At 39.9% G+C, this 27,991-nt stretch overlaps 2 protein-coding genes across 3 annotated transcripts in view; one reads left to right on the top strand and one right to left on the bottom strand.

The window, feature by feature from the left end:
- Positions 1-16: 16 nt before the first annotated feature.
- NDUFA5 (NADH:ubiquinone oxidoreductase subunit A5) lies at positions 17-7,870 on the bottom strand. The gene is made up of 5 exons (XM_084897681.1): positions 7,733-7,870; positions 7,436-7,480; positions 6,770-6,886; positions 4,496-4,561; positions 17-184 (listed from the first exon to the last, which is right to left on the bottom strand). The coding sequence occupies exons 1-5, from the start codon at positions 7,751-7,753 to the stop codon at positions 83-85; spliced, it is 351 nt and encodes a 116-aa protein (XP_084753807.1). The 5' UTR covers positions 7,754-7,870; the 3' UTR covers positions 17-82.
- Positions 7,871-21,794: 13,924 nt separating this feature from the next.
- ASB15 (ankyrin repeat and SOCS box containing 15) overlaps positions 21,795-27,991 on the top strand; it is a 31,453-nt gene continuing 25,256 nt past the window's right edge. For both annotated transcript variants that reach the window (XM_084897675.1, XM_084897676.1), the window contains exons 1-2: positions 21,795-21,888; positions 25,537-25,604. The gene's annotated coding sequence lies outside the window, so the exon portion shown is untranslated. The remainder of the gene's footprint in view (positions 21,889-25,536; positions 25,605-27,991) is intronic.

Below are 27,991 nucleotides of genomic sequence, written 5' to 3'. Positions count from 1 at the left end.
CAATAATATGGAAACATTTTTGATATAACAGAACATTTAATTACATCATTTTCCCTTCAACACACAAGTCATTTGATGATGATTATATTGGCCATTTCCATTGGTTGGCAGGAGGTTCTTCCACTAAAGGCTCCCATGGCTTCCACTGGATCATTTTTCTCGCCAGACTTAGTTCATTTTCAGCCTGTTAATGACATTTAAAAAAAAAATCATTTGATTATACTGTTTAATAGACATTTATCATAGCTAATAACTAAAATATAACTACTAGAGCTACTATTGTCATAGTAGTATCTAATAAGCTATTCTACCAAATGTTGAATATGAATTGCCTTAACTATCACAGTTATGTAACCGCCAAGAGTAAGAAAGAATAGATTTTGATTTCTTCTATTTGATTAAAATTTGCTATTAGATTGTTCAAAAGTTTAATTGATTAGTTTTTTTTAATCTTGTCTATTTCACCATTAGACTACAAATTCTTTAAGAAGCAAAGCATGTCTCTTCATTGATGTCAATGGCTTTCAAATTTTATTTTACCATGGTCCAGAGTAAAAACAAAAGAAACAAACAAAATTTTACTAAGGGACCTATAATACATACATATAACTCAAAGAAAAAAATATTACCTTTATTAGCTGTGATACACTATATTCTATTGTATTTTTTAAAAGATATTTTTATTGATTAAAGAGAGTATGGGAAAGAGAGAGAAAGAGAAACATCAATGATAAGAAAGAATCATTGATCAGCTGCCTTATACATGGCCCTGAGCCTGTAACCCAGCATGTGCCCTTGGTTCACAGGTCAAGGCTCAATCACTGAGCCATGCCGGCCAGGTTCTATTGTATTTTTTTAAGTACTAGACACAACCCACCTGTATGACCCATAATCACTTGAGACCAGATTGTAAAACAGTGATTCGTGGGATTTAGAATACAATAGGCACCCAAAAATATTTCTGATTGAACTAATTTTCCTTAATCAGGTTGTCACATTCACTTTTTCCTTTCAAACACAATTCATAACACATCTAACAAATATATTTTATGTATCTTATTATTTCACATTTTTCCTAGAACAGAGAAACCTATGACAACTCTGGCCAACTTAGAACAACACTGTTGGACACTTGTCAGGATGTCATGGAAGGAATTGAAAACAGAGTGCTTAGATTTATCCTAACAGAAGCTATAATTCTAAAGTGGTTCAAAACAGCAAATCTCTGTTTAACAGCAATAGTCTAAAATGTATACAAAAACAATGAGTTAAACAGTATACTAAAGGAAATCTGGAGGTAGAAGTATTTACCAAGGCCGAAATGAGAAAACAGTATAAATACTGATTTAAAATATCCCTTAGAATGGCCGTTTCCCTGATCTGGGTCTCTGGAATACTCATGCTTTCTCTATGCCCCAAAGCACTGTAGTGTGGGGAGGCTGTCCAGTCCTAACCATCAGTGAAGCCAGCCTTATTTCAGAGATCTGGATCCAGTTGCATACGGCCCTTGTAGCCCACTCCTTCCCTCATCTCTAGCTTATAACACACTACCCTTTCCTCATCCCTCTCTTACTATTGCTCTAGAATGGGCTGTCCAATATGGTAACCACTATCTACATGTGACTACTGAGTGAGCACCTGCAATGTAGCTTAGTTAAAATTCAGATGTGCCGCAAGTATAAAATATACATCAAATATTGAAGATTTAGTATAAAAAAAGATGTAAAGTATCTCAATTTTTTATACTTACGTTTCAATAAATTTTAGGTATATTGGGTTATATAAAACACTAGAGGCCTAGTGCATAAAAACTCATTCACTTGGGGGGTGGAGGGCATCCCTCGGCCTGGCCTGTGCCCTCTGGCAGTCTGGGACCCCTTGGGGATGTCCACCTGCTGGCATAGGCTCGTTCCCCAGGGAGCCCAGGAGCCATCGGGGGATGTCTGACTGATGGCTAAGGTCCGTCAGACATCCTTAGCACTAACAAGGAGGCGGGAGGCTCCCGCCACCCCTGCTGCGTTTGAAGCCCTCAGCCTGGCTTGTGGCTGAGCGGAGATCCCCCTGTGGGAGCGCACTGACCATTAGGGGGCAGCTCCTGCACTGTGCATCAGCCCCCCAGTGGTCAGTGAGTGTCATAGTGGCTGGACATTCCACCGTTAGGGTCAATTTGCATATTACCCTTTTATTATATAGGAATATTAACCTTATATTGACCATGAAAATGTGTAGAACTGACTTAAAAATACTTAATGTATCATGAGACTACAATTGCTTGATAAATTAATTTATCAACAAAAGTCATGATCAAAGATAAGTCAGGTAGAAAAGATTAGGAAGAGGACAATCCCATACTCTACATCTAGTACCATATATGCTAATGAACAGAAAGGCCAGGAAAATAGGCCTCTAATGACTGAAACAGTACATTCATTAAAGCTGTATGAATGCCCCATTCTTCTCTTAACAGAGCTTAACAATGCTTTTAAATATGTCTATTGGTAAAATACTTCCCTAATCTATAATCATTTCAAATATTTCCTTTTATTTTTCCTTTGCTAAACAGCAAGAAAATTTAAGAAAAAATGATTACATTTTTGAAAAATACAAAAAAATGTAAAAAATAAAAATAAATGAAACAGAATTGAATATTTATAAGACTCACATCAGAGAAAAACATGGGAGTATACAGAGGGAGGATTATTTGTTCAAATAAAAATTTTTAAAACCTCTACATATGGGAGATAATATCCAATTGAAGTCAAAAGACAAAACAAGAGGCTAAAAAAAATGTTTAGGCAATATGGCAAAATATTAAGGTTAGTATCTCTTTTATTTAAAAAAAAAAAACTCTCAAAGAAATATATAAGAAAAACACCAAAAACAAATTATAGATTAAAAATATCGCCTATCCCTGGTTTGGCTCAGTGGATAGAGTGTGGGCCCATGGACTGAAGAGTCCTAGGTCAGATTCTGGTCAAGGGCACATACCTCAGTTACAGGCTCAATCCCTGGCTCTGGTCAGGGCTCATATGAGAGGCAACCAATCGATGTATCGCTCTCACATCAATGTTTACCTATTTCTTCCCTCCTTTCCACTCTCTCTAAAAATCAATGGAAAAATATCCTCAGGTGAGGATTAACAACAACAACAACAACAACAAAATATTAATAATTGGACTAATTGGGTAGCTCAGTTGGTTGAAGCGTCATCCGGATAAACCAGGGTTGTGGGTTCGATCCCTAATCAGGGCACATACAAGAATCACCAATGAATGGATAAATACAATAAGTGTAACAACAAATCAATGTGTGTGTCTCTCTCTAAAAAAGCGATTAAAAAATTCCTTAAATACCAATAACTTATAGAACATGAATTATAAGAACACTAGTGGCCCAGTGCACGAAATTCGTGCAGGGGTGGAGGTTGTCCCTCAACCTGGCCTGTACCGTCTCCAATCTAGGAACCCTCGGGAGATGTCCGACTGCTGGTTTAGGCCTGATCCCACAGGGACCACTGACTCCTAACCACTCACCTGCCTGCCTGCCTGGCCACCCCAACCACTCTGCCTGCCAGCCTGCTCGCCCCCAACTGCCTCCCCCTGGCCTACTCACCCACAAATGTCCCCCCTTGCTGGCCTGATCGCCTCCAACTGCCCCCCCTGCCGGCCTGCTCGCCTCCAACTGCCCTCCCCTCCTGGTCTGATCTTCCCTAACCACCTCTGCCTTGGCCCCGCCACCATGGCTTTGTCTGGAAGGTCTCCTAGTCTAATTAGCATATTACCCTTTTATTAGTATAGATAATTTTTAACATTTAATCTTACTATTAATTAGTGGGGAAATGCACAACTAAAAAAGGGGGGCATCACTTCCCCCAATTTAATTAAAAATTGTAGTATTCTTACCAATCCATTAAAAATTTAAAGTATTTGTATCTAAAAAGATAAAATTATTCCAGAAACAGTAATATTGTGTAACTAAGCTGAACTAAGGTAAGGCTAATAAGAACATGCCCATTATATTTAAAGAATATAAAACTCCAAACTTCCAATAGAAGCCTCATAAATTAAAGTTATAATCAATATTTAACTGATATATATATTAGAAGTATTTTTTACTTGTGATTAGTCTTATATTTGATGAGTTGATAAAAGAAATTTAGTTTTTCTTTCTTTCTGGAACGTCAGTTTTGTGCCTCAATACATTATATCTCTGAACTTTTGAACCCAAACATCTAAATATTCAACTTTTTCTTTTTTCTTTTTCTTCTAAATATATTTTATTGATTTTGTACAGAGAGGAAGGGAGAGAGATAGAGAGTTAGAAACATCGATGAGAGAGAATCATCGATCAGCTGCCTCTTGCACACCCCCTACTGGGGATATGCCCGCAACCAAGGTACATGCCCTTGACCAGAATCGAACCCGGGACCCTTCAGTCCCCAAGCCAACGCTCTATCCATTGAGCCAAACCGGTCCCAGCTCAACTTTTTCTTTACCTGAGAAATCACCTCTTCTATTTGGCCACCCTGAAGCCTGTCTTCTAATTTTTTCACATCTGGTTCCTATAATTTAAGAGGGAGGGGAAACACAGAAAAATATGTAAACACAATATCTGAATGTTTCAATATCATATATTTTAAAAACTCATATAACAAAAAATGCACTTGCTATAACAAATGTAATTAATTTTTCTCTCATCGTACCCTTACTAATTTTTATCAAATAGTTGGTGGAAACTAATTTCATCTTTCTATTTTAATATTTTTCTATCTTAATATTATTAAACATGTACTGAGATGTTTTATCAAGAGTAAAAACAAAAACAAAAAAATGATGCCTAATTCAGTCTTTCTAAAATACAGATTTTAAAATACCACTTCATTTTCTTTATTATTTCCTATATTTCCTCTCACACCATTAGCATTAAAAAAATAGTAGCTAATCTATGACCCAGAATTCCACTCCTAAGTGTAAACTAAACAGAAATGCATAATATGTTAACCAAATGACATGTTCAAGAAAATTCAAAGAAGCACAAATCACAGTTTCATATTACAAATAATCCAAATGACCACATATCATAGAATGAACTACAATGTTTGAATATAATAGAATACTATTCAGCCATGAGAATGAACAAACTATAACTATAAACAATGATTCTCTCAAAATTAACCAGACACAAATGAGTATATGCGCTGATGGTTCCATTCAAAAACAAAGCAAAAGGAGTATGTGAGGTCAGAGGTCAGAAGAATAGTTATCTTTAGGAGGATAGTAACTTAGAGGAACAAGAGAGGATTTGGGGGTTCTGAAAATGCAGTGGCTCTAAGACGCGGGTGAGCCCAGCCAGGAATCAAGGGTCATGGAAGGACTCCCGGGCAGAGGAGCAAGGACCCTCACCCCTGAGGCAGGGGCTGGGAGGGGGGGCTTGAGTGGTGGTGCCACCTCAGTGGAGGGGTGCCACACTGCAGGGTACTGGACTGACTGATGTGAGTCAGAGAACTTCCCAGTGCTAACCTGCCTCGCTCAGGTGGCCTTCACACTTCAGAAGCACTGACTCCTGCTCCTGCCTTGACCCAAAAGCAATGTTAATTTCCCCTTTAGAGACCTTACTCTACACAATTAAATCAATTCCACAATCACCAAGCTAAAAGTTCCAAATCAAATCGCATTGTTTTGTTGTATACCTAAGGAAACGATAAAAGTTCTTTACATTAGACTACTTATTGCATATATGTCAATGACTTCTGGGATCTATGAACACAATTTTGGATAATTGCAAAAGTTCGTGAATTAAGTGCTGGTGTGGAAATACGATAATAGTGTAATATTGTTTGGTATAAAAGAATCAATAGCGGTCTACTGACTGAACTAAAGCCTTCAATTTGGAAGCTGTTACATGCTTATGTTAGTCTGCTCGGGCTCCCTACAAAATACCATGGATTGGGTGGCTTAAAAGCAACAGAAATTTACTTTCTCACAGTTCTGGCGACTGCAAGTCCAAGATCAAAGTCGGGCAGGGTAAGTTTCTTGTGAAAGCTACCTTCCTAGCCTGCAGATAGCCACCTTCTCACTGTGTGCTCATGTGGCACTCTGGTGTCTTCTTCTAAGGACTCTAATTCTTCTGGATCAGAGTACCAGCTGTATCACCTCGTTAATCTTATGACTTTCATAGAGGTCCCAGCCACAGGAACCTCACAGGGCTTCACATATACATTCTAAGGGACACAAACATTCACTCCTTAAAATGCTCAATAAACTTTTGTAGTTAAGTGACTAATTTGGTCCTCTCCTTCTTGCAAAAAAGCACTTTTTAAGAGTTACTTCTGACAACACCCCTTTTTTGTTTCATTTTCATTCTCTACTCTGAAACTAGAAAAAAAGAAAGAAGACTGACTGTATCTATAGGTTAAAAATAAAAGATCAACAAAGGCCTGGATAGAAAGGAGAGGTAAAAGAAATAGGTACAGTGTTAACTTAGAAAAATGACTTGATCTTATTCCTTTACTCCACCATTTATAGGGCCTTGCATATAGTCAGCTCTCAGTAAATACGTGTTTGATGAATGAAAGAAAGGATGAAAAAAGAATAGAAATAAGAGGAAAGTGAATAGAATATGCAAAAAATAAACAACTGCATTTTTGTTGTTGTTGTTAAATGTTGCATTGGAGACATAAATCCAAGCACGAAAAATTAAGTCAGCTAAAATATGTACACAGATAATAATTTAATAAAAAAAATTTTTTTAAATTAAGTTAGCTACTTACCGCTTTAACCATATCCAACCTTTCATTTGTAATCTCTTCTGTATATTTTCTATATGCTGCATTTTTAGGGATTTGCTCAAGAACATCAAGAATCTTCGTGTACAATAGTTTTAACCTCTGAAAAGACAAATCAGACAAATTTCTATTTTACAATACCACCAAAAATTAAAATGGAACACTTTAAAAAGTTTCACAGCTTAAAAAAAAAACAACCAAAACCTCACAACTCTTTTTTAAAAAAACAACAACAAACATTTAACCCTAGCTGTAATTTCTTCATGTCTATACACTGTCTATCTCTTTTACAATTTAAAGAAAATTGTTGTCGCACCGGATCAACAAAGTAGCTCAAGAGGATAGCCGAAACCGGTTTGGCCCAGTGGATGGAGCATCAGTCTGCGGACTGAAAGGTCCCAGGTTCGATTCCGGTCAAGGGCATGTACATTGGTTGCGGGCACATCCCCAGTCGGGGGGTGCAGGAGGCAGCTGATCGATGTTTCTCTCTCATCGATGTAAAATAATTAAGTAAATAAACAAAGAGCTCAGGAGGAGTTGTCATTCGGGGCTGGACTGCCCCCATTCATTAACCTTCCGGGAAACAAGGTCGCAGGGTGGCAGTCGTCCTTGGGAACCCAGGAGAGAGAGAGCAAGAACAGAGGCACCCACCTCGTGCGGGGTCTCGCAGACAGCCAGTCCCACAAGGCCGGTGGTCTGTTCAAAAACAAAACGCGATGCATGTTTTAAACCTTCGCGCGCCCACCACGTCGAGAAAAAGCAAATCCGCCGATCCCCTGGCCTCCCCCAGCCACCGGCCTCCCGAAGCCGCCAGCTCCGAGCTTCCTTCTGTCCCCGCGGGCAGAGCAGACTGCGCGCCCCCGCCCCGCCGCGCCGGCCCGCCACCCGCCGAACCGGGGTTGCCGGCGGACCACCCCGCCGCGCGGATCCATGACCTCGGCCCCTCACCTTCTTCAGCAGGCTCGCCATGACAGCGCCGAGCGCCGAGCGCGCGCAGCCCTCTGGGAAGCTCGTTCAGGCCCGCTCAATCCACCGCCGACGCCGCCGCTCCGTCACCTGGGAAACAGCGTGGCTCCGCCCCCTCACGATCCCACCAATGCCCCGCCTGCGCCAAAAGGGGAAATTGACGCATGCGCAGTGAGTATACCGGGTCTGCTCCGGGCAGGCGGGGGCAGGGCTTGTGTTAGGTGCCTTGCCTTCGGTTCCTGTCCCTTCCACCGCTGACAATGGCCCAGCGGTTGAGGGAAATACTCCAAGCCGCTAATAATGAGAGTAGGCATTCTAGGAACCTGCACTCTGCTAGCCTTTGGCGAATTCCTTCCCGTCCCTGCACAGTGGGGTCAGTGCAATGAGGGTGGTGGTGGAGCTGTCCCAGTGGCCGCTGAGCTGCAGAGGTCAATTCCTGCAAGTATCCCAGTGAAAGAACATTCTTTCTAGAATATAAACCATATGTGAATGGAAATTATGTCCTACCATTTCTCAGGTGCCTAAAATAATATCTGGTACATACTAGGCATTCAATACATATGTTTTTAGTAAATATGATAGGAAAAAAAACAAAAGAAATTAATAGGCAATTGACAAAAATGGAAACAGGAACACTTGATAAACATGAAAAGGACTCAAGCTCTCTAATAATTAAGTAAATGGAAAATAATTATAATTTTATGGACAAAAATGAAAGACTGACAATACCAAGTGTTGACAAGGATGTGGAGCAACAGGAACATTCATACACTGCTTGTGGGAGTGGTCCAGTATAATCACTTTGGGGAATCATTTTACAAAGATTAGTTGAAGATATGTTAAAACCTATAACTGAGTGTTATGGGTTGAATTATGTCCACACTCAACTTCATATGTTGAAGTCCTAAATCCCACTACCTTTGGAATGTGAGCTTATTTGGAAATATGGTGATTGCAGATGTGATTTGTTGAGGTGAGGTCATTAGAGTGGGCCCTGTCCAAAATGACTGATATTCTTATAAATGGGAAATTTTGGACAGGGAGGCATGCAAACAGGGAGAATGCCATGAAAAGATGAAGGCAGAGATCAGGATGGTAATTCTACAAGCCAAGGAACACCAAAGATTGCAAAAACAAACAAAAACCCACTAGAAATTAGGAGAGAAGCGTGCAACAGATTCAGTCCTCAGGAAACCAACCCTGCCGACAACTTAATCTCAAACTTCTAGCCTTCAGTGGGTGAGCTAACACTTTTATGCTATGTAAGCCACTCAGTTTTGTTACAGCAATCCTATAAACTAACATTGGGTAATTTTTGATCATATGTTCCTCTCTTCCATTTAGGATAGCTGTCTCTAGAAACATGAGCCATGGATATAACAATGACAATTTTGGACAGAGGATATATGTGTGTGTGTGTGTGTGTGTGTGTGTGTGTGTATGTGTGTATTAGTATTAACAAATGTGCATGATGTATTATGGCAATTTAAAGATACGCAAGTGCATGGATGTATATGTAACACCCCACAAAATATATAACATACAAAATGTAAAGAAACTGCAACTAGAACAAACCATCTGATATACCATTTGCTCCTACAAAGGTGACATACCTATTTAGAGACACTCGATTAGATACAGGACACCCCCTTAGGATTGGGAGGAAATACCCTGTTTTTCAAACCAGATAATATTGAAATCACCACTGAAATTTAGATGAGCAGGAGTTTATGAGAAGGGCTCATTTCTCCAAAATTAAGTAACTAGAAGCGTTAGGACCTCTTACACTACTTTGTCACAGCCCAAGGCTCTTTTGCAGAGGGCTGGATCTTACCCAAGTTAGGTAGTTGAAATGCTTCCCTGGACCGTACAGTTCCGAAGCTATGCTGAGGGGACCTTTACCTGAGAGAGGCATGAGACTGAATGACTGAATAGGAAAAAAGCATTCCAATTTTCAGGGTATGAGGGCCTCAGTCTGGAAAATGGAGAGGTCATGAGTACCGCCTTAGCCAGTTTCCCCTGAGCAAGAAGCAGAGGTGAAAGTAATGTCACTCAGAGAGTATTCTTTTCTCTCCCAAACTTGGAAACAAATAAAATCATTTGCTCAGGTTAGTTCTTAGGACAGACGGACATATTAAAATAGTAATAGTTTGGGTATTATCCACCTGTTGTGCCTCCATTCATATCAGGCACGTTCAAAACCATTTGGATTTTTTCCTGTCTTCTTTGTCTATGCTTCATGGTCCATAACCAGATAAATGTGTTTCCTATATGATGGGTTTTAGAACCTTTCTAAATTGGGCTGTAACTCAGTTTGTTTAAGGAGGTGAAAACTATTTTATGAGACTAAAATAAAAAGTATTTATTTACATAAATGGTAATAATATACTTATACAATGGTAGTAAGATGATTATTTTAAAAATTCATACCTTCACAGTCCAGCCAGTGTTGCTCAGTGGTTGAGCGTGGATCCATAAACAAAGAGGTCACTGGGTTGATTCCTATTCAGGGCACATGTCTGGGTCGCAGGCTCCATCCCCGCTAGGGGCCTGCAGGAGATATTGCCAATCCTTATTTCTCTCTATTCCTCTCCCTTCCTCTTTCCCTAAAAATCAATAAAAAACATATATATATATTTAAAAAACCTAATACCTTAACAGAATTTAGAAATAGATAAAATTAGGTAAAAGAAAAAGATGAAAATATATCATAAATATTGATATTGTATTTTAACTAGCTTTACCCAATATTAAATAACAAATTAAGTAAAATAATTGAGATAAAATGGAGATGGGAGACAATAGCTAAATTAGAGATGTGACTTCAGAAATTGGAGATGAAGCATATAATCATTCTTTAAAACTGGAAAAACAGCAGAAACACTAAATGAATAGTCATTGGTTAAGTATAATAAATATATATTGAGTCCTTACTTTGCATCTGAACTGCTATAGGTCCTAGCATCCTGTCAGTGAACCAGATTGACAGGTATCAATCATTAAGGAGCTTCATTCTAGTAGTTGGACACACAGTAAACAAATAAACCAATTAATAACTAAAATAAATGTGATTTTTTTTAAAAAATGAATGAACTATGTGCTATGATAGTTAAGAGTGCAGGAAAACATTTCTGAGAAGGTGGCAGTTATTCTGAGACATCAAGAAAGAGAAGGATCCAGTCATATAAAAACTAGCTAGAGTTTTCCAGGCAATGGGAACAGAACAGGCGAAAGTACTGAAGCATAGTGGTCCCTCCTTTGGAAAAACTGCTGTTTGAACTATTCTGCTATTCTTAGACAGCCTCTTATTCCATAGGTCAACTCTGTCATTTTTTAGACTGTAGAATAACTGTTTTTTGCTTGAGTAGAAAAGATAAACTTAATTGTCTGACCTTGTAAGCTAGTCATCTAAAGGGGCTGATACACCATATTAACTCACATATTCTGCCAAGTGTTTGTTCATCCAAGGTTACAGGTGTTTGATTAGATATAATATGTATTCAAGATTACAAGCTGTCTTACACACAGAACTAGAAGGATATAAAAAGGAAACATTCCCTCCTGTGTTTGTTCAGAATTTGACAGGGATAATCTGCTCTAAACCTGAGCACAATAAAGATGACTCCTAACTAATTGGCTCATTAGGCATCTTGTCCAGCTCACTGATCTGCGACACAACAGTCTGAGGAGAGAAAGTTCTGTGACAGGACTGTGGCTGAGATAGAGGCAGAGAGGAAAACAGATTAAATACTATCTGATACACATTTTTAAAATTCTGACTTTAAAAGATGACTCCAATTGGTATTGGGAGAATGGATTGGAGCAGGGAAAGAATTGAAAAAAGAAATTTTGGAAACCACTGCAATAATTTGAGCAAGTACCTATATGGTTTTAGGATTGAAGAATAAGGTTTATACACCTATATTTTAAATGAATATTAATTGTTAAATTTCTATATTGTTATATACTTATGACAGATGTCATATTGGTTACATTTGTTCTCTCAGTTCTTTTTTTATTACCAATTCACTTCCATGCAAACTAAAATTCTATAATTTTTCCTTCTATTTTATCTCTGCCTGACTTTAGCCTGTGGGCTTAATGGATAATTATAGCCAAAAGGAAAGTCAAAAATTAAGTCAGAACTAGTTTGCAACCTGCCTGAAACCAAGGGATTTATAAAGCTGTAATGTGACCATTCAGCTCCTGGGAGCTCATTATGATAAATCACACTAATTAAATTATTCAGTAGGCATTTATTAAAAACAAATCTATTATGTTATAGAATGCAGCTGGAACTTACCTTCAGACTCCTAGCCTGCTTTCCTGTGTATTATGAAATTCCTAGTTAGACAGTTACTTTAAGTGAGAACATTAAACATAAGGTGAAGCAGCAAGTTTCTCTGTTCAGGACCCTAAGCCTTCCATTTGATTCACTTTTATTGAATGCCTGCATTATGAAAATCCCATGGGTTACACCCTGTGTCCTCAGAGGCAACAATTAAAAATTTGATGTAAGAAATGTACATGAATAACTACAATACAAGGCAAATAGAAAATATATATTTGGAAAATAGAGGAGAAAAAGAGAGGGCTCTGACAGGATTAGAAAAATATTACAGAGATGGAGAAGGAAGTTTTAAGCAGGTTATTAAAGGATCAGAAGGACTTTGTCAGGCAGAAATGGGAGTGGCAAGGAAGGCGTTTTAGACAGGAGACCACTGAACAAGACACAAAGGGAAGAATGTGCACTGCCTGTTGAGAAAGCAAACAAGTTAAGGTAGCAAAACTGAACCGCAAGTTTGACTGCCTGCCACAATGAAAGCCAAACTGATAAGACAAGGTGCTGGTGAGAAGGAAAGTGGTTTATTCAAGTGCCAGCAACTCAAAAAGATGGGTGACTCCTGTCTTCAAAAACCCATCTAACATTTCTGGTCAAGCCAATGATTCTTATAGGGAGATGGTAGGAATTATGGAGGGGGGAAATTCCCAGAGGGAGTATAGACATGCAGTGTCTCTTGAGAAAAGCAAATAGGAATAAAGGGAGAGGGCTGAAAAGGAGTCACCACAGCTCCCACTCAGGCTTGATCCCTTTGTCCTGATTCAAACAGCCATTGTGGTTTCACTGCCAGTGTCGGTGTTCTCCTTACTTCCAAAGTAGGCTGCTCAAATGCAATGAGAACTTGGCCAGAGATGAAAGCACAGGATTGACTTACAGACCTTAAGAAAACATAGGGTTGATTATATACTTTGAGATAACACAGAATACATAACGTTGATGACTAGATTGGTAATATTAAATAAATGTTAAATCATGTTACAGTAGCTGCTGAAGTGTTGAGGTGCATGGCAATCCCCAATTCTCTAATGCAGTGCTTGATACATTTTTGGTTTGGCTACTTGTCGAGTTGCTTGAATCACTGAGCAGAGCAGATATCACAATGAAACTTACCAGGCACAGGGGCAGTTCTGAGCTTGCTTCTACTCTGGGCCATTTAAACAGGGGCTACTCTGTAGTGGGAAGGCATTGCAAGCATGTCTCACCTCGGCATGGAAATGGGGAGGGCAGTGGCTCTACATGTAAACACACACACACACACACACACACACACACACACACACACGCGCGCGCGCGCGCGCGCACGCACGCACCTGAGAGGCTTCTAACATATAGTAAAGCCCGGCTGGGTTAAAATTATAGCTCTGCTTCTCACTAACTTTGTGACCTTGGGCAATTTACTTAACCTTATAAGGAAGCTTTCCTCCTGGAAAAAAAAGGCCATGATAACATCACATCTACTTTGCAGGAATGCAGTGAGGATTAAATGTGAGTTAAGGCATATACATGACCAGGACTGTATTACAGAGCATTATGCAATTTAGGAAATGTTGGCCCTCTCCAGGTTATACAACCCTTCACCAGGGCACTTTTGGCAGTGAGCTGAGATGAAGCTGAATTTCAGCCCCCTGGCCCCTTCACCCAAGCATCCTCATTCAGGGTGCAACCTGCACAACTGTGCACAGACGTGGGGGGAGGAAGGGGAGAAGAGCTTAGCACAATGTGTGGTTATAACAAGAACTCAATAAATATTGGCCATTATTGCAATTATTAGGTGACAAACCACTCCAAAACACAGTGTTGAGGGTTAGTCGGAGACATACGGTTAAATTTGTTATGAAGAGAGAAGGTTGGATTCACAATGCACACCTAAGTCTTAGAACACAGTTCAAAATAGAGAATTGGAAAGCAACCCATTGGGCGTCTATTCCTGTGTGACTCTCCTCCCACTAGGTGGCGCTGTCTTTCATGTAGGCACAGACTTCAGCTTGTTCGGGTAGAATCTACCTCCATTTAGAAATGTCTTCTACTTACTGATAACTCAGGCAATAGCCAGGTGGTGCCTGTAGCCCCGGGGCTTTCTCAGTTCTTCGTGGGCGAGGAGTTAGGTGTTACTTCCTTCTCAGAGCACGGGGGTTGCACAGTATACTGAAACGCTGCTCCAAGAAATGATTCTCTCCAGCAACTTGCTAATACATTGAATTGAGAGAGAGAGAGAGAGAGAAAGAGAGAGAGAGAGAGAGAGAGAGAGAGAGAGAGAGAGAGAGAGAGAGAGAGAGAGAGAGAGAGGAGAGAGAAAGAAGAAAGAAAGAAAGAATATCCTCAGTAATTAAATTACCAACTAACAATTTTACTGTTTGACCACTTTGGGCGTTGTGACTGTCTGAGAGTGGAGGCAGGACGTGATAGTTCAGCTCTGCTGTTCTAAAAGGTTATTTCCCAGACTCCTCATCTGCATGTCAAAGGAAGAGGATTCCACCCAACTTAAGTGTTAAGGCTGTATTTTCATGATTTCTATTTTCTTAAACTTACCTGGATCTAAAGAACTTGTGAGCTTTGCTACACAAAGGATGCCTTTCTGAGAAGTCTTTTAATTAAACTTGTATACATCACATTGTAACCGGACAATCAATGGGTCCGTGTTGCCTGTCACTACTTGAGCCAATTAAGCAGAGACAGGGTTGAATCATATATGAGTATTTATTCCAACAGTGCTGGCAGTATGGGAGAGCAGCAAGCAGGTCACCCACAAAAATCTGCTCAGCACCCCATCAGCAGCCAGCTGCTTCTGTTGGGTAGATTAGATGGAGGAGTAGCCAGAGAGTATGCCAAATGGGCGGTTCACAGGTCAATAGAGGGCTAGGGTCTTTAAAGGGCTGAGGCTCTGGTTTTTGCAACAGGTTGTTAATCTTTACTTGATAACAGGCAGCTCCCTGATGAAGGGGACGGGCTGCATTGCCAGGTGAGCTCCCAGGTCCCCTGTGTAACTGCCAGGTTATAATGTGCCTTCTTTAATCAGAATAAAACAATCAAGGCTAACAGAGCATGATTAATTTTTCTTAACAATTATAGCTGGTTCCCCTATCAAAATTATGAGGATAACTTGTTACTTAGGAAATTATGTAATAAATTTCCTCATAAAATGACAATGTTATATTTTTTGCTATTTAAGTCCAGTTGTGAATATACCATATATGTTTGCAAAATTTCTCCCTTTCTGTCACTCTTGGAGGAGAAAATATGAGAGCTCAAGGATAATGTTTAAAAAGACTTATGCACACCATTTAAAACAACATAAATGAATTGTTTAAGTAAATGATTAACACAGTGTAAAGAGTGTTGTTGTTTTTTTAACTGCCCCAGCCATGCGTTCTGGGTAGTGCTGGGGCAAAAACTGTGCTGCTGCTCTACACCATTTATAGACAGAACACCTTCTATTAATTTGGAACAAAAGCTACATCTCGGTTTTAGTGGTAAAAGATGTGCAAATGAGAAGAGAGAGGAGAAATTGTTAAAATGGGTCATGATGCTTTTGCCTGAAATGCTCCCATGGCTTCCTCTTGCTTCCTGCAGTGGTTCTCAGAAGACGAGCACTTGAAGGACAAGACTCATTCCACCTTCTTTGAAGATTATGTCTTCATGAAAAGAAGGATGCGTGAGCATGAGAGGTGAGGTTACATTAGGATACCCAAAGAAAGCATGTATTCAAAATATTCAGGCTATCCACACGGCCTCTGGAGATTCTGGAGGTAGAGACACCACCACCCCTAGATTACCCCAAGGTTAGTGATTTCTCACCTCCACTGCCCCAAAGGAAGAAATAAAACCCTGAATCCCCTAGCTCACTGTACAATGTCCTCAATATTCTGACTTCTGCATGACTCTTCTGCTCATTTACTGCAGGTTCCCCAATGCTACTGGTTGAACGGTGGGGCAGTCAAACAGCTGGATGGTTGCTTAGGCTTTTTATATATACTAGAGGCCCCGTGCATGGATTCATGCACCAGTGGGGTCCCTGGACCTGGCCTGCGCCCTTTCACAATCTGGGATCCTACCAGGGCTGGGGAAGGACTATGGGAGGACTCCAGGGCATGTCTCGCCCATCTCCCCAGTCCCAATTGGCTGGACCCCCACAGCAAACTAACCTACTGGTCGAAGCATCTGCCCCCTTCTGGTCAGTGCATGTCATAGCAACTGTTGGAATGGTTGGACACTTAGCATATTAGGTTTTTATATATATAGGTAGAAGATTCTTTTTATTTCTAATACAGTTGTTAGTATAAATGTGAAAATAATTGACTTTTACAAATCAGTGGCTGTTATTCATAAAAATAAGGGAAACAAAATGAGTTAAGGGAGACTTCAAAGAGAAAAGGCATAGAAAAAGAAAGTAACATTTCTAACAACTGCCTAAACACAGTACTTCTTCCTCATACTGAAAAGCAGGGCAGATGGGGAGCAAGATGGCAAAGCACTGAGAGGAAGCCTGACAGGATGATTCTGGAATAGAAAACAAACCTACGTGTTGCTAAATTCACTGGTTAGTTCTTAGTCCTCATGGTACTTGAGCTAGCAGCTGAATTTGATACAATTGATCCCTCCTTTCTACTGCAAATAGTTTTCTTCCCTTTGGTTGCTTGTGATCAATCCCAGGGTGCATGCCTTGAATGTCTTTATTTTTGTCTCCACAGGCTGGTTTGATAAACTTATCTGGCCTCATGGCTTTAACTATCACTAACCTATTTCTCCCTGTCAGACTTGTCCCCTAAACCTGGACTCACAAAACTCCTCTTGGACTTTCATTGGTGTGTCAAGCTTTGCATGATCCCAGCTGAGCTCCTATTCCTCCTCTCAAAGCTGCTCCCCTGACACCTTTTTATCATAGTTAATGGCAAGCCCATTGTTCAGAATGCTTAGGCTCCATCCTGGCCTCCCCTCTCACAAACAGAGAAACCCCTGCAGGTTCGGTGGGAATATGTTGTATTCATTTCTGCGTCCTGAGTAGCCAGACCATTCATCTGGCACATAACACTGTTGAATAAGGGAAGGAACGATTTTAACACAAGTAAGAATGAATACATACTTTAAAATATGTTTTTCTTCCAAATCAGGAGTTAGAATAACCAAAGAGCAAAGCTAACAATTGGCAATGAGAGAAATTGGTTTTTGTATGACAGAAATATTTATATTCAATCACTCTATACACAGATGTGGTTCCTAAGCTTGGCAGTACAGTCTAGAATCACCTGAAGAGCTTTCAATGTCCTCCTGGCCACGAATTAGGCATCTGGGGAGGGGCTCAGGCAACAGCATTTTCTGCAGCTCCCTGGTGATTCCCACGAGAGCCAGGCCTGAGAACCACACTCCTTAGAAATTATACCTAGCGTTAGTGTTTGCATACTAATGATTGGATCTAAATGTTTCATAGTAGAATCTGTTTCCTCCCTAACAAGCTAGTGCAGTGGTCGGCAAACTGCGGCTCGAGAGCCACATATGGCTCTTTGGCCACTTGAGATTTTAGCAAAGGCCAGCTTAGGGAGGACCCTAATTAAGTTAATAACAATGTACCTACCTATATAGTTTAAGTTTTTAAAAAATTGGCTCTCAAAAGAAATTTCAATCGTACTATTGATATTTGGCTCTGTTGACTAATGAGTTTGCCAACCACTGAGCTAGTGTAATGTTCCTCGTAAGATTTCCAGCCACTCAGCACTGTGTACAGAAAGTCAAGAATGCAAGAAAATCAACCTAAAATTAGTAGAACAAATAAGAGGTCTGAAAAGGCAACTGAAACAAAATAAATATACAAAGAGAGCTAGCTTTCAATATGCCAGAAATAACCAATTGAAATATACTGAGGAAAAAAAATTTTATTCCCAAAGAAATCAAAATTACAAGATACAGAGGAATAAATAGATAGACAAGACAAATATAAATTATGATACTGTATATAAGTTCCAAGAGAAGTTTTTAATAAATTGAGACATACCATAGTCCTGGGTGGGGGTATTAAATATTTAGACATGTCAGGTGTTCCTAAATGAGTCTAGTCTTAGTCCCAATTCCATATCTGAAAGAGATAATGTGTGAAATAAAACTATTTTTAAAAGAAAAGTTATGAGGGAGGGTTTGCCTTCCCAAATACCATATCATTCTACGAAGCTGTCATAATGAAAATAGCATGGTATCAGTGAAGGAATAGATGGGTATATGAATGTGTGAGCACTTCCCTGGCTGCAGTTTTTAAGTGTGGGATTTAATTATCTGAACAATGAACTCAAATAATCTTGCATTTGAGTTATGTACTAATTCCCCCTCTTTAAGATTCACTTTACAGGCTAGACGTTCTGAAAAAGAAATGGTCTAGCCGAGTTCAATGGTGACAGAAAGGGAACTTCTCCCTCTTCCCTAAATCCTACTTTGGGGACCGCTGGAAGGGAGGCCCCAACCTGGCACGTGACTCATGGGGAGTCGTCTGAGATACAGCTGCCAGCAGTGATGGTGTTGGGAGAATGGACCAGGGCATGGAAAGAATAGAAGAAAGAAAGAGCTCTAGCTGGTTTGGCTCAGTGGGTAGAGCATTAGTCTTCAGATTGAAGGGTCCCAGGTTCAATTCTGGTCAAGGGCACTTATCTAAGCTGCAGGTTCCAACCCCTACCCAGACTGGGCATGTGTGGGAGGCAACCAATTGATGTGTCTCTCTCACACCAGTTTTTCTCTCTCTCCTTCTTCTCTGCCTCCCTTCCACACACTCTAAAAATCAATGGAAAAAATATACTCAGGTGAGGATTAAAATAATAATAATAATAATAATAATAATAATATAATGATGATAATTTTAAAAATGGGCTGGATCAGAAAGGAATATGATAAAACTTTTTGTGTGGGGTTGGATGTGATTCTATAGCTAACCGCAGCAGGAGTTGTATTTTTAATTCAGAAAGGCCTGCATGTCCCAAACATGTTTTCAGGAACACAGAGTACCTGTGAGCGAGTGAGATCTATACCAGCAGCATGTACCTTAAAACATGAAGACTGGACACATCATTGCTCCGTGCTACCCAAATGGCTTGTTCAAAAAAAAAAAATTAAAAAAAAAAAAAATGGGTGGTTCCAGGGACAGTGCCTCTAACATTGTGGCCCAACTATTTCAACCTAAGACTCATATCAGTTGCTATAATTATCACCTTGAAACAGGACATGCATTTCTTGCTATATATAGATAGCAGCGACATATATTTGGATGTCACTGTCATTATTGTATCTTCCTCAGAATAACAGTCTTATTCAATAGTCCTTCACTGCTTGTTCACACCCCACCCTGACACGCCCTCACCAGAGGGTCCCAAACAAACCAGAGGCAGTGTTTAAAAACCTGATATACTTTGTTTGCACTTTGAGAAAACCAGCAGGAAAAGCCAGCTTCCAAAATAAGCAAGTGTGGAAGTGCTTATTAGCATTATGAACAGATATTCTTTGAAACATTTGAATTACTCAAAGCATGCTTTCTTGTGTATTTAATAGGTGATGAAATACTTGAGGAATAGACTTCATAAAAATAGTGGGTGCCATGTTCATTGTATTACTGTTATTTTCATTATTATGGTTATTATTATCCTTGTTGCTATCACTTCCAATTTACAGATGAATAAATTGAGACAGAAAATTTAAATAACAAATCTAGCATGACAGAGACAGTAGGTGGTAAAACAAAGCTTGTTCATAGGGCTATGTCATCAGTAACATATTTTCAGTTATTTATCATCCAGCCTTTCCTTTTTTGTCTTATTTTAAGCATTATTTATAAATTTTTAAAAATTTATTTCAGAGAGGAAGGGAGAGGGAGAGAGGAATAGACACATCAATGATGAAAGAAAATAATTAATCGGCTGCCTCCTGCACACCCCCTACTGGGGATCGAGCCTGCAACCTGGGCATGTGCCCTTGATCAGAATCGGACCCAGGACCCCTCAATCCACAGGCTGATGCTTTATTCACTGAGCCAAATCAGCTAGGACAAGCATTATTTTAAATATTTTATAAGGATTTGTATAATAACTGTTCTATAAATGGATAAAACAGGCACAAGTTGATTGGTATAAGAGCAGAAATGTTCCTGAAATGTGCTGAACCACCTTTTAAAATGCTGAGTATACATTTCCCCGAAAATTGCATTATACTCTAATTCTTTATATGAATTTTTAATATTGTAAGCTTTTTAATGTATTGTAAAACAAACAAAGAACTTCACAATGCTGATTGCTTTTAGAAGAGTTCTTTATTGAAAAATCCCAAATTAGATTAGTAATTATAAAATAATTATAAACTTCAACCTTGACTTTTTCAAGACACAGTCAGTAGCAGCATAAATACCAAATATTTCTTGAGGTTTGCTCCAACAAATACAATCTCTTCTATCGCAAGGAAGAGTTAGGTCCTCTGATTACGGTTTCCCAAATTTTGAAATAAAACTGCTAAGCTCATGATAATGCCTGTGTTTATTCATTAACACCAAGTAAAAACAATGGGTCAGAGAGATAAGAAGGAAAACAAAAGCATACGGTGCCCCTTTAAGCCTGGAGAGTAAAGAAAGGGACCAAGGGCAGCAAATCTAAAAGAGGGCCTGCAAAGTTAGAAACAAGAAGTGGTGATCAACCTAGACACTGGCAGGTGGCTGAGACCCTTAAGAAGAATTGTGTTAGTGGAGTGGAGGGGACAGAAGCCAGGTGGCCCTGTGAATGCTGACTGTGGCCCGAGTTAATCCAAGCATGACCATGTCAAAACACATCGAAGGCTGATTATTTTCATTAGAAAATCAGTGAAGACACTGAATTTATTGGTTTTTTTAAACAGAGAACAAACAACTCTCCCCAATTTATTTATTTATAAAATATATATTTTATTGATTTTTTACAGAGAGCAAGAGAGAGGAATAGAGAGTTAGAAACATCGATGAGAGAGAAACATCGATCAGCTGCCTCTTGCACACCCCCTACTGGGGATGTGCTGGCAACCAAGGTACATGCCCTTGACTGGAATCGAACCTGGGACCTTTCAGTCTGCAGGCCTATGCTCTATCCACTGAGCCAAACCGGTTTTGGCAACTCTCCTCAATTTAAATGCTGATTTGCTGCTTGCTTTGGATCGGCTGCTCTCTTTATAGAATATACATGTTCTATAGTATAATCTGGCCTAAAGATTCCTGATCAGATTAGATGCCACTGACTGTCATACGCCATCGGTACTTCACATTGACAGCTATTAAATACAAGCCAAAGGAAAGACAGTAAATTTGTATGACAATCAGATTGTACTTAGTGAGATTTCACGAGTCTTAAATGTAAAGAATGAGAAATAGTGTGTGTTAAAATTGAGGAAGCGTGGATTTGGGTCTGCAGCCTCATAGATGTTGTGTCTAGAACAAATGACTTAAAAATATGGTTTAATTCTGTGCACGGGGTCCTGCTTGGCTCCTCCCGAAGGAACCCACATTGCAGCTGGGTTAGGGGATCATTTGTTTTCAGGAGAGCTCTTTGAACCAATCAGGACACAGACAATCTTATTACACCTTTGTGGGTTTGTGTTTCTTTTGATGAAGAGTCTAGAGAAGTCATGGGTAATACTCTACTGTGTGCCAAGAACCACTTATGTTTCGGTTGTACAAGGTCAGATCTTAATTTAACCACCAACTGGGTGCTTAATTTTAGACACACAGAGGAACACATTGGCTCCAAGGCACTTCCTCTGGTTTAGGAAGGCAAGGCCCTGGGTAAGAATGACAAGACCATCATTCCAAAAGGTGAGATTATGAAATATTTAATCTGTACCTCACCAGATAGCTTATTACGTAGTTTAGGATTAAGAATATTTGAAACAGATAGAAATACATATTACGGTAGTTTCTCATTACTTTCTTTCCAGTTGATCACCATGGGTTTGCCTGTCTAGGGCCTTTTTAATTACAGAATAAAGCCAGGGCTGTATTGTTTGTTTATAGAGAATTAACTCAATTACATACTTGTTAATCACAATAAACAATAGCATCATGAGAAAAACAGATCAAGAATAAATATGTTTATATACACTATGGAAGGCTCTTAGCTGGCCCTGGTTTCTGAAAAAAAAGTTAAATGATTATTGTCAATAATTAAAATAAATTTCTATCTAGGCCTTTTTTATTATCACCTATAGTAAAAGATGGATGCTTTTTATTCATATAAAAAAATCTTTAAATTCTTTTAAATCAGAAGAAGAAAAGGAACTCAATAGAATTAAAAAATTGCTTCTGCAAATTAAATCATACAATCTTGAGGTTGGCAAGTCCTTAGAATTTATCTGATACCATCACTTAAATGAACAGATAACTTCTAAGAAAGCATCTACATCTAAAATAAAATTAGTTCTATGCAATAGCAGTGATATGGAACAGAAGTTCTAACACTGCCTTGTGATAAGAACATTATTGTCATAAAATATAATTTCAGACTTCTGCTGTTTTTATGGGAATACTTCCAATGAAAATTTACCTACTATATTTATATTTTCTACTGGAGTTGTCTGGTAGGTTTCCTGGTTGTTTGCTTAAACCCTTTAAGAAACTTTTTCTGAGGCTTATGAATACTAGGATTACAAAATGAGACCCTCTTTTCATTAATCCCATGAGAGTAGCTGAGTCATATGCTGAAGTGGTTAAACCTGGGTGCTCCAGTATCAAGTGACTGCGTGGTAAATTACCTAACCACACCCTGCCTCACTTAGTTTTCTCATCTGTGAAATAAGGGGAAAGTGTATTGTAGAAATTAAATAACAATCTATTTAATGTGCTCAGCATAATGCATGTCACAGGTAAGCACTCAATAGATATTCTAATAATTATCAAATTCAATAACAAATATTTATTGAGCACCTACTGTGAGCTTGACTCTCTGCAAAAACTTTGGAAGGGAGAGGAGGGGAGAGGTTAATGTTGTATGTGGGTAAAAGCTAGAATGCATTATGTAAGGGTAGCAAACTCACAGGCATGATTCCTTGTGTCTAGCACTGTGACTAGAGCATAGCAGACATTGAATGCCTGTTTTTGAGTGAGCAGATAGGATGTTCAGAAAATCCTTAGGAAAAAAGATATAATCACTGAGAACTGGTGGGTCGACTCTTCTCCTTTGTAATTTTTATTTAGTAGAGAAGGAGAATGTAGATAATGTGCATCTGTATTTCCACAAGGTATTTAGAAGTATCTCTTAATGACAGTCTCGTTATTGAAAAGGAAACATTAATACCAGATGTTGATGTCTTTGGGAGGATTTGTACCTGGATAAAAATATTTTCTCAAACAATAGATCAACCTGAAGGCCTCTGCCCTATGCCAATTTCTGTTCAACACTTATCATCATTAATGGAGCAGTAGACATAGAGAAAACATGCACATACATCTGCAAATAGAACAATACTTAGAGGGATAGAAAATGCATTAAATCTTAGCAGATTGCATTAAAAGTCAAATCTAAAAAAAGAAAGAAAGAAAATGTAATAGAATTAAATAAATTCTATTCTAGAATTGCACTGCTATAATGTGTGTGTGTGTGGGGGGGGTGGATATGACTTGTAGAATTTGAATCAAGTGTGTAGCATGATAGTCCCCCAATTAATCTGAGCTTGGGCTGCATTAACAGATCCGAGGTGTCTGGGGAAAAGGAGATGGTCACCCCTGCTTAATGTTGCATTTATTTGACTGTAGCTGCCATCAGAGCCCATGGCCCAGAGCCTCTTTAGAAAGTGATGGATATTAAAGAAGTGTGTTTACAGGAAAGCGACCAAGATTGTAGAGGGAGGTGAACCCACATCATAGGAAAGACGCATGTCCAGCCTTGGGAGGAGAAGGCTCAGTGGAGACCTGACGGCCTTCGTGGGAAATATTTATTTATTTAAATATATTTTATTGATTTTTTTTTTTACAGAGAGGAAGGGAGAAAGATAGAGAGTTAGAAACATCAATGAGAGAGAATCATCGATCAGCTGCCCCTTGCACACCTCCCACTGGGGATGTGCCCACAACCAAGGCACATGCCCTTGACCAGAATCGAACCTGGGACCTTTCAGTCTGCAAGCCGATGCTCTACCACTGAGCCAAACCAGTTTCGGCATGGGAAATATTTAAAGGCTCTCATGTGGCAGAGGAACAACAATTTCTCAGGGTGGCTCTGAAAAATACCCGGGCCATAGAACAAGGATTTGAGGAGATGGGTTCAACTTCAGTGTTTTTCCTAATTGTTAAAGCTTGCCAGAGATGAAGGACAGTGTGAGGTACAGTAAGCTTCTTGCCACTTTGGTGTTCAAGCTGAGTCTGGGAAATTACTTGTTGGGCCTGTTGTAAGTGGAGTTTACAGGTGGAGCTACCCAATGGTCTTTAACTCTGAAGTGAAGTGATTTGAGAGAAAAGGAAGGAGAGGGGAATGATGAATGTGCCAGAGTGTGTGTTCAAAGGTGAGGAATAGAGCTAGAACTGCCAAACAAGCTTTAAAATTCTACTTTCCCACTCCAGAGGAGTGCAGTCACAGGATATTACCATGTTTATTAACATGTAATGTTTATTGATTACTTGCAACATGCCAGACACAGCTAATGAGGCAGCTACCCTTGGAGGGCAGGATTTGAATGAAGGTTCAACTACCAAAATCACCCATCTCCAGCAGAAATCAACAGACTGAACATGAATTCAAAATAAATATGAAAAAATGCAAAGCTCAATTTTGCTTGCTGGTTTATTTTGTTCTTTAGGCTGACGGGCTGCCAGAGGGGAGGGGAGTTGGGGGCCTGGGTGAAAAAGGGGAAGAGATTAAGAAGTACAAATTGGTAGTTACAAATCAGTCACAGCAATGTAAAGTACAGCATAGGGAATACAATCAGTAATATTTATTGCAATCTCTATGTATGGGGCCAGGCAGGTAATTGAAATATCAGGGCACTTTGTAACATATGGGATCATCTAACCATTATGCTGCACACCTGAAAATAACAAAAAAATAATATTGAATGTAAACTGTAACTGAAAATTTTCACCTGGAGGAGAAAAAGAAAAGAAAAGGCAAATACCATGAAGAGGGAATTGCTGGAACCCATGGCGCTTAAATAAAAATCGTTTGTGCCTGTGGGGTGGGTCCTGGTTCTGACAGAGTGTCGCCTCTCTTTGGCATCTCTTGGGGACTAGTTAGCTCTGATGCTGAAGGAAGCCCTTTATTTGACTTGCCACTTATGCTGAAAAAACAAGGTGTGTAGCCACCAAATAAAAACAAAAGTTATTACAACATTTTATTTGTATGGACTTCAATATATCTTTGACATTATACAGATGGATGGTCAAAATGCAGACAAGGAGAATGCCCATTGTTTGTATATAGCTCTATTGTCTAACAAAACCGAAAGCCTGTAATTATTGCTGCTCCTCTCGCAGGACAGATCCTGATGAAACTCTCGGGACCTCCAGCAGAACTCCTCACTCACTGGCCAGAGAGGATTAAGGTAAAGGACAATTCCTCAGGGTATCAGGGTCTCCCCTTCCACACAGCAGGGCCTGCACCCCCTGCAGAATGACAGGGTTCGGCCAGGGGCTGGCCTTTGTAGAAAACTGTGAGCAGAGTCAAATGTTACTGTTTTACTCTTTTCTTCTCCTCTCTTATCACCTCCCACTGGCCTCAGTTTTAGACCCTCTGCCATCATCCCCTCCCATTTAACTATTGCAACGGATCCTAATTCTGCCCTGGGCTATTGGCATTTTAAAAGGGACCATAAGCTCTCCCAGAGAGAACCTCTGACTGATGTAACAGAATAGCACTGATGTGATTGGTGTTGGGGGCAGTGTTACATTATGGACACGAAGCTCTTCCCTGCAACTTGGAAGCAATGGTCCAGTCCAGGAACGCTTTAAAATTTTTCTTTTTCTTTATTAATTTCAGAGAGGAAGGGAGAGGGAGAGAGGGAGAGATGGATAGAAACATCACTGATGAGAGAGGATCATTGATCGGCTGCTTCCTGCACACTCCCTCCTGGGGATCGAGCTCCAACCCAGGCATGTGCCCTTGACTGGAATTGAACCTGGGACCCTTCAGTGCATCTGCAGACTGACACTCTCTCCACTGAGTCAAACTGGCGAGGGCCCCTCCAGGAACTCTTAAGGCCAGTCCTGTTTAGGATTCACAGAAATGATTTTGTTTTTGTTTTGCCCAAGACAGAGTGTGAGGGTGAATGGGAGAAACAGATTGGGATGCCACTGGAAATAAACAATCTATAGGGAGCAAAGACATATTTGCCATGGTTGAGGGAAAAGGAGGACCTTGGTCAGCTTCCCAGGTTTCCAGGGAAGCTCTGAGGGGCCTCACAAACTTATCAACAGTTTGCTATTATCACGGATTAGAGGTGGTTTAGAGTCCAGGGCAGAGAGGTTGCCTCCTGCATCATACCTTGCAACATCATCCAACCTCCTGACCACTTGGGTCAGGCACCAACTGGCATGCTGATCCTATTTCTCAGACTGTAACGTGTAGACTCCAAAACAAAGGCACAGAATGAAGGCAAATCTGGGACACCTCGGACCTCCCTAAGCGCAAAGCCTTATCACGTGGACCCAAAGAGAAAGGTTTGTGTGTCCTGGAAGCTATTTTTTATTTTTGGAAGGTCATTGTCATCGAGACCGGCTGTTAAGAGCAAGATCAGAGTGTTTGCTTTTTAAGGGCATGGTGCTGGAAATGACATGATCACTCAATGATTTGTGGCGATCGTTATAATCACCATCTTTATTATTACCCAAGAGCATCTAAAACTTACAAGATCACCCACTCTCTTTCCCACCATCTAAATCTAGGATTTTACTCAGCCCACCTGTAAAGTAATTATTGTTGACAACTGAATAGCACATTTAGCGTCTGAGAATCCTTAATTTAATAGCTCTTTACCTGGCATACATGAGACCTCAGAAAACACGTGTGTGGAGAGACTGCGTTGCTTTCGTGAAAGCAAGGCTGACCAGTGCTTTAAACGAAATGGCTCACTGTCCAATCGGATTGTCCCAGTTATGTTGTAAACCAGCTACTTATGGAGAATAAGTAGTGGGCTTCTTCAGAACAGGATTGGCAAACTATTCATTTAGAAGGGGTCAATGAATGTTGCAGTCTGAGCAGTGGGGCACCTGTAAATAGGTCTTCAAGGATGCCAAACGAGTATCTGGCCTTTCCTCAGGTACCTGGCTGTATTTTACTTAAAGGTTGTTTCCAGCCTGGCAGGCGTGGCTCAGTGGTGGAGCATTGACCTAGGAACCAGGAGGTCACCGTTCCATTTCCGGCCAGGGCACATGTCCAGATTGCGGGCTCTATCCCCAGTGTGGGGCCTGCAGGAGGCAGTGATCAATGATTCTCTTTCACCTCGATGTTTCTAGCTCTCTTTCCTTCTCTGTTCTTGTCTGAAATCAATTAAAATATTCATTTAAAAAATTGTTTCAGCCTTCATTTAGGATTGTGTTTAGTCATTTTAATTTTGAGGTACAGATAAATAACTCTCTTCCTGCCCTCCCCACTGTGTCTTTTTTTAAAAAAATATTATCTTTATTGTTGAAACTATTATGTCCCTTTTAGTTTTTTCCCCCCATTGATACCCTCCACCCTGCACCCACCCTCCCAGGCCTTCACCACACTATTGACTCTGTCCATGGACTATGCATACATGCATGTAAATTCCCCGCTTAATCTCTCCCCACCGACCCCAACCCTCACCTTCCCTCTGAAATTCATCCATCTGTTCCATGCTTCTATGTCTCTGGATCTATTTTGTTAATTAGTTTATTTTGTTCCTTAGACTCCACATGTGAGTGAGGTCCTGTGATAGTTATCTTGCCCTGACTGGCTTACTTTGCTCAG

The sequence above is a fragment of the Pipistrellus hanaki genome (genome assembly GCF_964339955.1).
Source record: "Pipistrellus hanaki genome assembly, chromosome: 10".
In the NCBI taxonomy this organism is placed as follows: Eukaryota; Metazoa; Chordata; class Mammalia; order Chiroptera; family Vespertilionidae; genus Pipistrellus; species Pipistrellus hanaki.
This window is presented reverse-complemented; position numbering and strand designations above follow the sequence as displayed.